Below are 13,431 nucleotides of genomic sequence, written 5' to 3'. Positions count from 1 at the left end.
TTAATGTCTGTAATGTTGTAGCTGCTCCATCCACCGCTGTTTGTTTTACACAGAGAAAAATCTACAGTAAGCCTCCAGAAGTTTATTTATTAAAATATGCAGATGAACTGTTAACTTGGTCTGAGACCGTGTTTAAATTATACAGCTTGCTGACCGTCCTATTTTACACAAAGATACCTTCCAACAGTTTTTCAGATTGAAAGTGAAATAATATAATATATTATGTTTAAATAAATAAGATTAATGTTTAAAAGTAAAAATACAAGTTTTCTTCACAAGTCCATGAAAATGGTTGGACACTGAATTAATACTAATATCATGTCTACTTTAAGTCATAACTTCTTGTTTTTAGCAGCACAAAGATTTTGCATCATATGCTCATACTCGCTTTTCTTCATTGGAGACGCCACATACTCCTCATACTCATACTTTAAATACTTACAAACACAAACTCACTCATTCACGTGGACACGCAGATCCACATGCAAAAAAAATAATCCACATGAACACACACTGTCTACTTCATCTAGTAGATAAAACGCTGTCAGAACCCCTATTAATGCCTTCCAAAAAGAAAGAGTAAAGGTAAAAGTTGTGGCATAGTTATGGCATAGTCTAAATTGCATATATATGCAATTTAAACTATGCCATAATAAACGATAATATATCTTCTTTTTTTTGACTTTGCCTGTACTTGAGATTATTTATATATTAGTCATGTATACAGTAGGGATGGGAATTGATCAGAACTTGGCGACTAAGGATTTCGTAGTTTTTGCAGTTGAACTTTAGAACATTACAATTTCTCAAATAGAAACCAATGAGCAGTTTATTCTGAAATACCTGTGATTTTTGTGAATGCTTATTATTGCTCATTTCTTGTTCAATTAATCCATGGAATAATTGAAAGATTACTCGATTACTAAAGAAATCGATACCTGCAGCCCCACATCCATGACGATCTTGTACCCTTGAGGACTTTTCTGCTCTTACCACAGTGCCACCAATTTTATTTATTTATTTTTTTACCACACTTGGTACCTTTATGAAAAAAACCCAAATAATTTATCTTATGAATATTACTATAATAATACCAATAGACCAATTTTAACCAATACATGAAGTGAGAGAAGCGGTAAAATCAAGCCGAGAAAGAATCCACTAATTTTATTTTATTTTTCCTCACCTCCTTTACACAGCTTCTGTCAATAAAGCATCTACCACTTGGAGAAATCAAACTAGCGAGTGACAGATTTGATTGATAACGACTATTAATGAAGTTCTTTTGGAATATTGTCACTGCAGTCCACCAAGCAAAACAAATAAAATTCATATAACACAAGTATTTGGAAAAATGCCTGTTCACTGCAGCAGCCTAATCCAGTTAATCAGCTACAAATCCTCCACTACAACAGACTGCACACAGATGACTGTAGGAAGTCAGCAGCTGCAAAGCACTGCTTCTGCCTCAGCTGGATTTTTCACTTTAGTGAGTGGCAGGTTCTGAAAGTTCAACGTGGTAAAAGCTTTACAGGCTATTAATACCTGTTTTCCCACCAGTTATCTTAACTGTTAATTCCCATGAGTGCTCTTTATTTCCTCAGGATATCGCGGACCCATTTTTTGCATACTGCAAACAGCATGCAGACCGCTTTGACAGAAAGTGGAAAAGGAAGAATTACCTGGCCTTACAGTCTTATTGTAAAGTCTCTCTGCAGGAGAGAGAGAGACAGCTTACTCCCGAAGCTCAGGTAAGGATTGTTTGACCCATCCCATCTATACTAAAAACATGCACTATGTTTAGTCTAAATGACAAAGGACAGTTTGGATGGGTGAGATAAATTGTGTATTTTCGAAATAATATTTTACCCTAAAACAAGTTTAAGAAATGCTACAGTTTTCCTGTAACTGTTAATAAACCTGCACACAAAAGGAATAGGTTTGGGACAGAGGGAGGCGATCCCCACACAGCAGCATCACGTTGAGCTGACACGGATAGTTTAGCACCTGACTCCAAGAAAATGTAGAAATCACTCTGCTCATTGCTATTGCCCTTACTTTTCAGTTCTTTGGTCTGTACTTTGAGGTGGCCCTTGATCGAACTTATATTAGATCACAGTTTTGTATTTGTTGTAGGTGGTCTAAATGTGACTGCATGGTTATATCAGATTGACAGGCACACTAAAAGTCCCAGTTAACAAAATTTAGGCACTATAAGCAAGTGTGAGGGACAGCATGTGAAATTTTCATTGTCCCCAAATGTAAATACAATTGCACATATACAGTGCTTAGCATGAGGAGCACAAACTCCCAGGCATAGTCATAAAGAACTGTCTTTAACCAGAACACTGAGCAAGCAGAGCACTGCATGTATGTCACATCCACACTGTAAGAAGCACCCTGTGTTAGTACTTTCGTAGTCTCTTTCCTCCTTCAAGATGACTGTGCAAATGGGCAAAAAACGATGGGCTGAACTGGTTTCCACAATTCAGTGTTTCCTAACAGCGTGTTGTGTGAAATTCTTTTGAAAGTAGATGCTACTTATATATACTAAAAGTAGAACAGAGCACAATATATCCTGTTTCTAATAGCAAAGTGGTTGTATGTGTCCCACCTGCAGGCCCGAATCACTACTCGCTTGCAGCAGTACAGGGCAAAAGCTGAGCTGTCCAGAAACACTCGTCCTCAGGCATGGGTACCCCGGGAAAAACTGCCAAGACCTCTGACCTCTAGTGCCTCAGCTATCAGAAAGTTGATGAGGAAGGCTGAACTGATGGGCATCAGCACTGACATTTTCCCTGTGGACACATCTGATACCAGTGCTAGCATGGATGGACGCAGGAAACACAAGCAGCCTGCTCTCACAGCAGACTTTGTCAACTACTACTTGGGTGAGGAAACTGTGTCATCTCTGCTCTACGCTGTTCTGTTGCTTTGTGTCAAGTGTTAATTATTATGCTGCTATTTCACTTTACCAGCTAAAGTAGGTGGGTCTCTGAGAACAGTGAGAAAATGTTTCGCAGCAATTCTTTTAGAAGCTCCTTGTTTGTTGTGAGTGAAATTGATACTAAAGAAGAAAACACTGAGATTAGAAAACTGCAAAGCACTGCAGTGCAGTTTAGGAGAAATTTGAAAGTTTCTTGATGTCATGAGCAGAAAGGTGTGCCGTTTGCGTGTATTCACTATACCTGCATGAGTTTACTCGAGTTACTCAGATGTTCTCCAAAAGTCCTAAGACATGCATATTAAGTTAGATAGTGATTGTGTGTCTGCAGTGCATGGATTTAACACTGTTACAGTGGCTTGCAAAAAGTATTCAGCCCCCTTGAACTTTTCCACATTTTGTCACATTACAGCCACAAACATGAATCAATTTTATTGGAATTCCAGGTGAAAGACCAACACAAAGTGGTGTACACGTGAGAAGTTGAATGAAAATCAAACATGATTCCAAACATTTTTTGCAAATAAATAACTGAAAAGTGGGGTGTGCGTAATTATTCAGCCCCCTGAGTCAATACTTTGTAGAACCAGCTTTAGCTGCAATTCCAGCTGCCAGTCTTTTAGGGTCTGTCTCTACCAGCGTTGCACATCTACAGACTGAAATTCTTCTTTGTAGAACAGCTCCAGCTCAGTCAGATTAGATGGACAGCATTTGTGAACAGCAGTTTTCAGATCTTGCCACAGATTCTCGATTGGATTTAGATCTGGACTTCGACTGGGCCATTCTAACACATGGATGTGTTTTGTTTTAAACCATTTCATTGTTGCCCTGGCCCCTGGCTCAAAAGATTTGAGACTGGGGCGGAGGTTCACCTTCCAGCAGGACAACGACCCTTATGTTTAGGGTCGTTGTCCTGCTGGAAGGTGAACCTCCGCCCCAGTCTCAAGTCTTTTCCAGAAGAGGTTTTCTTCCACGATTGCCCTGTATGTGGCTCCATCCATCTTCCCATCAACTCTGACCAGCTTCCCTGTCCCTGCTGAAGAGAAGCACCCCCAGAGCATGATGCTGCCACCACCATATTTGACAGTGGGGATGGTGTTTTCAGAGTGATGTGCAGTGTTAGTTTTCCGCCACACATAGCGTTTTGCATTTTGGCCAAGAAGTTCCATTTTGGTCTCATCTGAGCAGAGCAGCTTCTTCCACATGTTTGCTGTGTCCCCCACATGGCTTGTGGCAAACTGCAAACGGGACTTCTTATGGTTTTCTGTTAACAATGGCTTTCTTCTTGCCGCTCTTCCATAAAGGCCAACTTTGTGCAGTGCACGACTAATAGTTGTCCTATGGACAGATTCCCCCACCTGAGCTGTAGATCTCTGCAGCTCGTCCAGAGTCACCATGGGCCTCTGGGCTGCATTTCTGATCAGCGCTCTCCTCGTTCGGCCTGTGAGTTTAGGTGGACGGCCTTGTCTTGGTAGGTTTACAGTTGTGCCATACTCCTTCCATTTCTGAATGATGGCTTGAACAGTGCTCCGTGGGATGTTCAAGGCTTGGGAAATCTTTGTGTAGCCTAAGCCTGCTTTAAATTTCTCAATAACTTTATCCCTGACCTGTCTGGTGTGTTCTTTGGACTTCATGGTGTTGTTGCTCCCAATGTTCTCTTAGACAACCTCTGAGGCCGTCACAGAGCAGCTGACATTAGATTACACACAGGTGCACTCTGTTTAGTCATTAGCACTCATCAGGCAATGTCTATGGGCAACTGACTGCACTCAGACCAAAGCGGGCTGAATAATTACGCACACCCCACTTTGCAGTTATTTATTTGTAAAAAATGTTTGGAATCATGTATGATTTTCGTTCCACTTCTCACGTGTGCACCACTTTGTGTTGGTCTTTCACGTGGAATTCCAATAAAATTGATTCATGTTTGTGGCTGTAATGTGACAAAATGTGGTAAAGTTCAAGGGGGCCGAATACTTTTGCAAGCCACTGTATGTATCGTTAAATGTGGTAGCGATGGTGTTATTGCTTTTATGTAGACAGCCTACATTGAAAAAGCAGCAGTTGTACTAGATTTATATTTTCCTTCTCCACCATTCTTCCGTTATCCTTTAGAACCTAATGTAGCATCATTTGCCAACATTGCCCCTTCTGCTCCTTTAACTTCATTAATCACTTTTTGTATCCCCCTTTTCTTCCTTTTTAAAAAAAAAAAAAACTACTCAGAGCGGAACATGAGAATGATCCAGATCCAGGATAACATTTCAGAGCAGAAAAACCTTAAAGATAAGCTGGAGAATGAACAAGAAAAACTACACGTCGAGTATAACAAGGTGAGTGACACAGTTCAAACACAATTGCTATATTTAAAAATTTGTTTTAATTATACGCTAGTTTCAAAAAGAAATCCTTTAGTGCAAAAACAACAGAAAAGTTTTACTGCTACTTTTATCTGCAGCAGTGACCTGATATACGTGCCCATGTCTTAATGTTGCTTGCAGCATATTTGACAGACAGTAAGGTCTGTTTTAGACAATGAACTGTTCATTTTCTTTTCCGTACTAATATGTCTTCTCATCATTCTGGTACAAGTTAATGTTCTTAGTTATTTCCAGGCAAACTGTAATCTGTACTTCTGTTTTTGAGTGCCATCAGTAGTGTGCAACTTCTTGCAAAATCTCAATTACAGACTGAATTATGGGATAGATGGATGAAGTTTATTGGTCACACAAGGAAATTATGAAATCTATAAATATATACAGATTGATCATATTGAATATTGAACTTGTCCTAAATGACGCTAAATGCTTTAGCATCTCTTTGGACCTCATTTCCAGTAACCAACTGCCAAACACAAGTTTAACATTTTGAACAATCTTCCGTTCTTTTGTCTGTCGTTGCATAATGACAGAACAGGTTGAGGTTAACTAACCAGTTACTTTTGAGCTTCTGAAATTGAGGGACTTTGCATAAAAAAGGCTGTGATTCGTTAACACTTAATTGTAGTACTGTAGTAAAATGTCGAATTTCTATACTCCACTCACATGTTGACTGATTGTAAAATCCTCAGTGGAAGTTTGAATCTGGGATGGATACACCGATGTACATGGAATGATGGTGGAGTGATTTGATCTGATTTCAAGTTTAGAAAGAACAAAGCTTTAGTCAACAGCTGACATTGCTGTTCATATTGACAGCTCACATGGGCCCATTTCATTAATATATGCAGGTTTTCTCATGGAGAAAGTGATGTTGTTGTGGTAGCAAAAAACTGAATATACTGAATAGTGTCCAAGCAACACACCAAAAAAGGTACATCTTTCCAAAAGGTTTGCTTGAAGGAAACATTAAAATGAATGTGGTGAAAAAAATGTAGTGATATTATCAAAGCAGGTGGTTAAGCGTTTTCAGTCTTCTTTCTTTTTTTTAACCCCTCAGCTGTAAAAACTGTACTGAAAATCTCATTGAATTTCAGTGACCTTCACCTCAAGGTCAGATGTCGTTTCTGAAAATCTTGTGAGTGTGATATTGCAGGAAGGAATTCACCTAGGATTCACATTCGTGCTATTTTAGCGCATCTACTAAAAATCTCAGTCGAGTTTAAATCAAGGTCAGAGATTATCTGACGTTTTCTAAAAATAAATCTTGTGAATACGATAACTCAAGAATTAAGGCACCCAGCGTATTTATGCCGACTACTAGGAGGCTGAGGGGAGTCAACAGTGGATACCAGTATTTGTAAACTTGAACTTCAGTTGTACAAATCTTTCAACACATTTTAAACCATTTTAATGGATTTTAAAGCTTTGTTGTGCCATGAGAGAAGGTTGAATTTAGGAGTTCTCTGTGTGCAGCCTTCATGTTTCTCTTCAGACATATGACCTCTGCAGTAAGCCTGCCACTCCGTCTGTCAGCATGAGGAAGGGAATACAATGGCAAAGTAGAAGTCAGAGTTAATGTTGCATTCAGTCTTCTGCCATGCATGTTAAGCGTTATTAATGGAGTGTGTATTGCTAATTGCACTGCCTGAGTTGCTGTCAGATGGCTTGGGCTTTGGAGAAAATACCATTACAAGTTAAGCTTTGACTAATGGACACTAGTGGAGAACAGTACAGTGTTAACCTGGACAAAGGGGTTACCAGTTGCAAATCATATGCAGTGATAGTATGAAACAGTTTCAGTTGTTTATATTTGAGTGCAAAATTGATGTTCACGTGCCACAGAACGTTAGCATGGCCGTTGTGCACATATCACAAAAGGTCTGGCTAACAGCTCTTCAGGAAACACCTCCTTGGGGAAGAAATTCAATTGTATGCTTGTCAAACTGTTATCGTTCACTTTTTACATAATGGGAACATGTGAGCTACTGGACTTCTTTAAGTTTTGTGAAGACATTTTACTTTTCATTCAAGAGACCTCTTCAGTTCCTAGGTATTTAAACCATAGAGGGGGTTGTCTCTTAAGAACATTGCTTAGCATGGTGTGTTAAGCTCCTGGCCAAACTTGTAAATGCCCTGGATAACATGAAAGGATGCACAGGACAACTCTTTCTTGCCCTTTTACTCCCAGTCACATGTATGGCAGTACCTAATTAGTTTCTAGGAGTCTGTGAAGGTTCTCAGTCATCCAGGTCATCGTAGTCAAAGGAGCTTGCAAAGAAAAGTGTGCGAATCATTCGCATGATAAGGTGGGGCCAGGTTTCACAATGAACTCACACGAAACCCTGGCTGATTGGGACCCACACCCAGTTTCACACCTTGGCTCAGGCGATTAGAGGATCATCAGGGGGTCCTTTTGTCCCTCTGTGGGGGGAAACTCCCACTAGGTTTATATCTGGGACTCTCCACCATTTGACCTTAGAACTGAAGAAGCTTCTTGGATGAGAGGTGAAACGTCTTCAAGCAACTTAAAGAAGTCCAGACGCTTTTCTTTGCAAGCTCCTTTGACTAGTTTCTAGGAGAATTGTTTAGTTAGGTTGATAACCTTTAAAATGAAAAAAACCAATCAAAATGATCATTACTCTTTAGGTTACTGATGGATGGAAGATCAAATGTTTTACATTCCCTAGTTTGAGACGAATAAGAGACAAGTTGGTCTGTTTTTGAAATTTGAAAAAATTGAATTTGACCTTAGTTAGGTTAGCCTCGTACCACAACCTGTTCTTTTTATGTGCGCCTTTTCTATACTGTGCCTTCCTCCTGTTTGTATATAGCTCTCATGTTTTTATGTTTCTCAAGTTTGTTAAATATTCCTGCTGTTGTACTATTTATATTTTCTACCTGAACAGTTGGAGTGAAGCAATTTCGTTGTACATGTACAGTGACAATAAAAAAGGATTCTATTCCTGACCCAGCTAACACACAGGTTGAGACCGATGTTTATATTGTTGTTTCATCCTTGTGAATGGTAAATGCTTATGGATTCAACTTTTTTCCTCTTACTCAAAACAGTTATTCTTTAGGTTTATTAGAAAGGGAAAAAAATTATCACATGTTATATGATCAGGGCCACAGTTTGTTTCCATTTGTCTCCCTCCAGCTCTGTGAGTTTCTGGAGGAACTGCTGAATGCAAATGGAAAGCTGCGAAGTGAAGGCCAAGCCACGTGGAGTCTGCTCGGCGGCATCCTGGGCCAGGTACGTTTGTTCAACCATTGTTTTTTTCCAACACATGTATTAGCTGTTGTTTAAACAAAGTCTCAGGAAGCATCTTGTTAATGATTTACTCTTTTGATTGAAGTATTGATTTAGGTGAATGGGTTATCCATATCATACTTTTATTCAAAGTCATCTGAGCCTGTAATAATAAGTTGTTTTGATTTCATTTGAATTAAAAACAAGAACATGAAACAATTTCTTAACCCATAAAAATGAGCTTTAACAATATAGCACAATACAAAACAATACTTAGGCTCTGAAAGACTATGGAGTTTTTTTTTCTTTTCAATGTGGCAGTTGTGTCTTAATTGTGGGTAAGTGTCCAAAAACCTCAGACTGTCAGCATATTTTTTTTCAGGGTCATGCCAACCAATCGGATAGCTCACTAAAGCTTTCTCCTTCCTGAGTGATATCCAGCTTTACATACAACAGTAGAAGTTTTCATTTATTATCCTTTATTTATCCAAGTAAAAATTCTCATTGAAATTAAAATCTCTTTTCCAAGGGAGACCTGGGAGAAAGGTGCAACAAATACAACACATAACAATATAACAAGTAAAAAACCAAATATAAGTGAATAATATGCAATAGCAGATTGTTTTTAATGTTGCTCTTGAAACAATCACTTGCTCCTTTGTCTTGCTCGTTTAAAATGGACTTGAACTTGAATAATTATTTCTGACAATTCAGTTCCTTATGATTACTGTATTTTTCGCACCACAAGGCGCACCGGACTATAAGGCGCATTAAGTGAAGCAAAACAGTCAGATAAGTCAAACTATACTCAACTCATTCTTCTTGGTTCCTCCAATTCTGTACCCTTGATTCATTAACCCTTCAAGAACTACCATAGAACCAAGTCCGCCAGAGCTTATCTTTACATTTTTAATCAAATCAAATCAAATCACTTTTATTGTCACATCACATGTGCAGGTACATTGGTACAGCACATGTGAGTGAAATTCTTGTGTGCGAGCTTCACAAGCAACAGAGTTGTGCAAAATACAATAATGTAAACAAGCAAAATACAAGAATGGCTACATCTGAAACTAATAAATATATGTACAATATATAATAGTATATGCATTTCTGGATGTGTATACTAAATATTTTTCTACGTGTGTGTGTGTGTGTGTGTGTGTGTGTGTGTGTGTGTGTGTGTGTGTGTGTGTGTACACATATTTTACAAATTAAATAGAGTAAACAATAAATAAAATATATAAAAATATACAGAGTGAGACATGTGCAAAACAAGTGGCATTACTGTACAGTATGGAGTGCATAATGTTAAAGTTCCAGTAGTGAAGCTGAGGTGTCTATGACGTGTTCAGCAGTCTGATGGCCTGATGGAAGAAGCTGTCTCTCAGTCTGCTGGTACGGGACCGGATGCTGCAGAACCTCCTTCCTGATGGAAGCAGTCTGAACAGTTTATGGCTGGGGTGACTGGAGTCCTTGATGATCCTCCCCGCTTTCCTCAGGCACCGCTTCCTGTAGATGTCTTGGAGGGAGGGAAGCTCACCTCCAATTATCCGTTCAGAGCACCGCACTACTCGCTGGAGAGCTTTGCAGTTGTAGGCGGTGCTGTTGCCATACCAGGTGGTGATGCATCCAGTGAGGATGCTCTCAATGGCACAGTGATAGAAGGTCCTGAGGATGCGGGGGCTCATGCCGAATCTTTTCAGTCTCCTGAGAAAGAAGAGGCGCTGCTGCGCCTTCTTCACTGTTTTGTTTGTGTGTACTGACCACGTAAGATCCTCAGCCAGATGTACTCCAAGGAACCGGAAGCTGCTCACTCTCTCCACAGCAGCGCCGTTGATGGTGATGGGGGTGTGTACTTCTCTGCACCTCCGGAAGTCCACTATCAACTCCTTTGTCTTTGCGACGTTGAGGGTGAGATGGTTGTCTTGACACCAGTGGGTCAGGGCGCTGACCTCCTCCCTATAAGCCGTCTCATCACCATTGGTGATAAGACCCACCACTGTAGTGTCGTCCGCAAACTTCACGATGATGTTGGAGTTGTTAGTGGCTGTGCAGTCGTAGGTGTAGAGTGAGTACAGGAGAGGGCTCAGTACACACCCCTGTGGAGCACCAGTGTTCAGTGTGATGGGGGATGAGGTGATGCTGCCCAGTCTGACCACTTGGCGTCTGTCAGACAGGAAGCTAAGGATCCAGCTGCAGAGGGAGCTGCTCAGTCCTAGATCCTGCAGTTTCCTGTCCAGCTTCGAGGGAACGATGGTATTGAATGCTGAGCTGTAATCTACAAACAGCATTCTCACATACGTGTCTCTCTTCTCCAGGTGTGACAGGGCAGTATGTAGTGTCAGGGCTATGGCATCATCAGTGGACCTGTTGTGGCGGTATGCGAACTGTAGAGGGTCCAGTGAGTCGGGTAGTGCAGAGCGGATGAAGTCCCTGACCAGCTTCTCGAAGCATTTGCTTACGATGGGGGTCAGGGCTACAGGTCGCCAGTCGTTCAATGAGGAGATGGTGGAGGATTTGGGTAGAGGGACGATGGTGGCCATTTTGAAGCAGGCTGGGACTACAGACAGAGAGAGGGAAAGGTTGAAGATGTGCGTGAACACTCCAGCCAGCTGAGCCGCGCATGACCCGAGGACGCGGCCGGGAATCCCGTCCGGACCAGTAGCTTTGCGTGCGTTCACCTTCCTGAAGCACTTCCGCACATCCTCCTCAGACACAGTGTGCGCACTGACGTCATCCGCGGTGCGCACACTGTCCGGTCTCATGGTGTTCGCTGTGTCGAATCTAGCGTAGAATACGTTTAGATCCTCACACAGAGAGGCCGTGGTCTGCGGTGTGCTGGTTTTCCCTCTAAAGTCTGTGATCGTGTTTAGTCCCTGCCACATACTCCGAGGGTTGTCAAACTGTTGCTCCACCCTGTCCCTGTACTCGCGTTTGGCTGCTTTGATCGTCTTCCGGAGTTGGTAATGTGCGTGTTTGTAGTCCGATGTGTTCGCGGAGGCAAAGGCGGTGCTCCATGCCGCCAGTGCCGCGCGAACATCTCCGTTAATCCAGGGTTTTTGATTTGGGAAGGATTTAACTGTTCTGGATGGGACGGCATCTTCCACGCATTTCCTGATAAATCCGCAGACTGAGTCTGTGTACTCGTCAATGTCCCTAGCAGCCACGTGAAACATTTCCCAGTCCGCGTGATCAAAACAGTCCCGCAGCGCAGACTCCAATTGGTCCGTCCAACAGTGCACCGCCCTCCGGGTTGGAGCTTCCTGTTTCAGCTTCTGCCTGTAGGCGGGCAGGAGCAGGATGGAGCGGTAATCTGATTGGCCGAATGGGGCGCGGGGGAGGGCTTTGTACGCATCCCGGAAAGAGGTGTAGCAGTGGTCGAGTAGCCGGTTTCCACGTGTGTTGAAAAGGATGTGTTGGTGGAGTTTGGGTGAGACTTTCTTCAGGTTTCCCTTATTAAAGTCTCCGGCTGTGATAAACGCTGCCTCTGGGTGTGCGGTTTCCTCGCTGCTGATCGCGCTGTACAGTTCCCTGAGTGCTCGGTCAGTGTCGGCTTGTGGGGGAATGTAAACAGCCGTAATAATCACTGCTGTAAATTCCCTCGGTAGCCAGAATGGCCGGCACTTAATCATCAGGTACTCCAGGTCCGGTGAGCAGAAGGATTTGACCGGGTGCACGTTCGCATAATCACACCAGCTGTTGTTGATCATGAAACACACACCACCGCCTCTGCTTTTCCCAGTAAGATCCTGTGACCTGTCCGCGCGATGCACGGAGAACCCCGGTAGTTGTATTGCGGAGTCCGGTACCTTGTCCGATTGCCAGGTTTCTGTGAGGCAGATCACGCAGCAGTCCCGCATCTCTCGCTGGAATGAGATCCGTGCCCGAAGCTCGCACAGCTTGTTCTCCAGAGACTGCACATTAGCCAGTAATAAACTGGGTAACGGTGGTCTGTTAGTGCGCCGTCTCAGTCGAACCAGAACGCCAGATCTTCTCCCTCTGCGTCGGCGTTTGCGGCCTCCAGGGCCAGAGAACAAAGGCGTCTCAGGTGAGACGCCTTTTACATGCTGTAGTGCCATTTTCGGGAGCATTACAGCATGTAATACATCAATACAAACATCATAGTCCAAATTTTAATAATATGTATGCATTAAGTGCAAAGTAGCTACATAAATTGCAAAAAAGAGAGATTTAGATAGAAGTCAACCAACGGGAAAGTCTGATATACAGTGATTGCCCATTTAGCAGCAGCATAGAGAGAGCAGTGACGTACATGATTTCCACAGCAGTCTGTAGTAGATGTTTTTCTTTTGTGAAAATTTTTTACACTTTTTTATTGAGAAGGTCTCTTCCACAAGGGCTCAAATCTCTCCTTGTGCTCATGACCTCTCAGTCTATGTTTCCTGCTCTGTCTTTGACAGGTTTGAGCCTGTGACTCTGTCCTTTTTAAAGGAGACTGTTGGTCATCTTAAGCCTGCAGGGTCTCCAAATGATGATGTCCCTCCTCGACTTTCAAAAGAGGTGTTACCTACAGTTGGTCCTTTGGTTCTTGAGCTGGTAAACCATAGTCTGATGTCAGGTGTTGTCCCTAAAGATTTTAAACATGCAGTAGTCAAACCCCTGATTAAAAAACCTGCTCCTGATCCTACGGTTCTTGCAAATTACAGGCCTATCTCCAAACTACCTTTTCTTTCCAAAATTCTTGAAAAGGTAGTTTACAGCCAAATAACAGCCTTCCTGGAAAAGCAAAATGTGTTAGAGGTTTTCCAATCTGGTTTGAAACCCTTTCATAGCACTGAATCAGCCCTTTTAAAAGTTTTTAATGACATATTTTTAGCGACTGATGCTGGGGA

The 13,431-nt window shown here is 42.0% G+C and overlaps 1 protein-coding gene across 4 annotated transcripts in view; it reads left to right on the top strand.

Annotated features, from left to right (window-relative positions):
* The window catches only part of phf14 (PHD finger protein 14), a 144,159-nt gene that overhangs the window by 26,824 nt on the left and 103,904 nt on the right, over positions 1–13,431 (top strand). For all 4 annotated transcript variants that reach the window (XM_085263519.1, XM_085263518.1, XM_085263520.1 and 1 more), the window contains exons 8-11: positions 1,605–1,751; positions 2,621–2,891; positions 5,171–5,277; positions 8,483–8,578. In XM_085263519.1, coding sequence (XP_085119645.1) covers positions 1,605–1,751; positions 2,621–2,891; positions 5,171–5,277; positions 8,483–8,578 — 621 coding nt within the window. The remainder of the gene's footprint in view (positions 1–1,604; positions 1,752–2,620; positions 2,892–5,170; positions 5,278–8,482; positions 8,579–13,431) is intronic.

The sequence above is a fragment of the Mchenga conophoros genome, linkage group LG22 (assembly GCF_057382185.1).
Source record: "Mchenga conophoros isolate Kocher_MC1m ecotype Shallow Benthic linkage group LG22, M_conophoros_male_GT1.1, whole genome shotgun sequence".
Taxonomy (NCBI): Eukaryota; Metazoa; Chordata; class Actinopteri; order Cichliformes; family Cichlidae; genus Mchenga; species Mchenga conophoros.
This window is presented reverse-complemented; position numbering and strand designations above follow the sequence as displayed.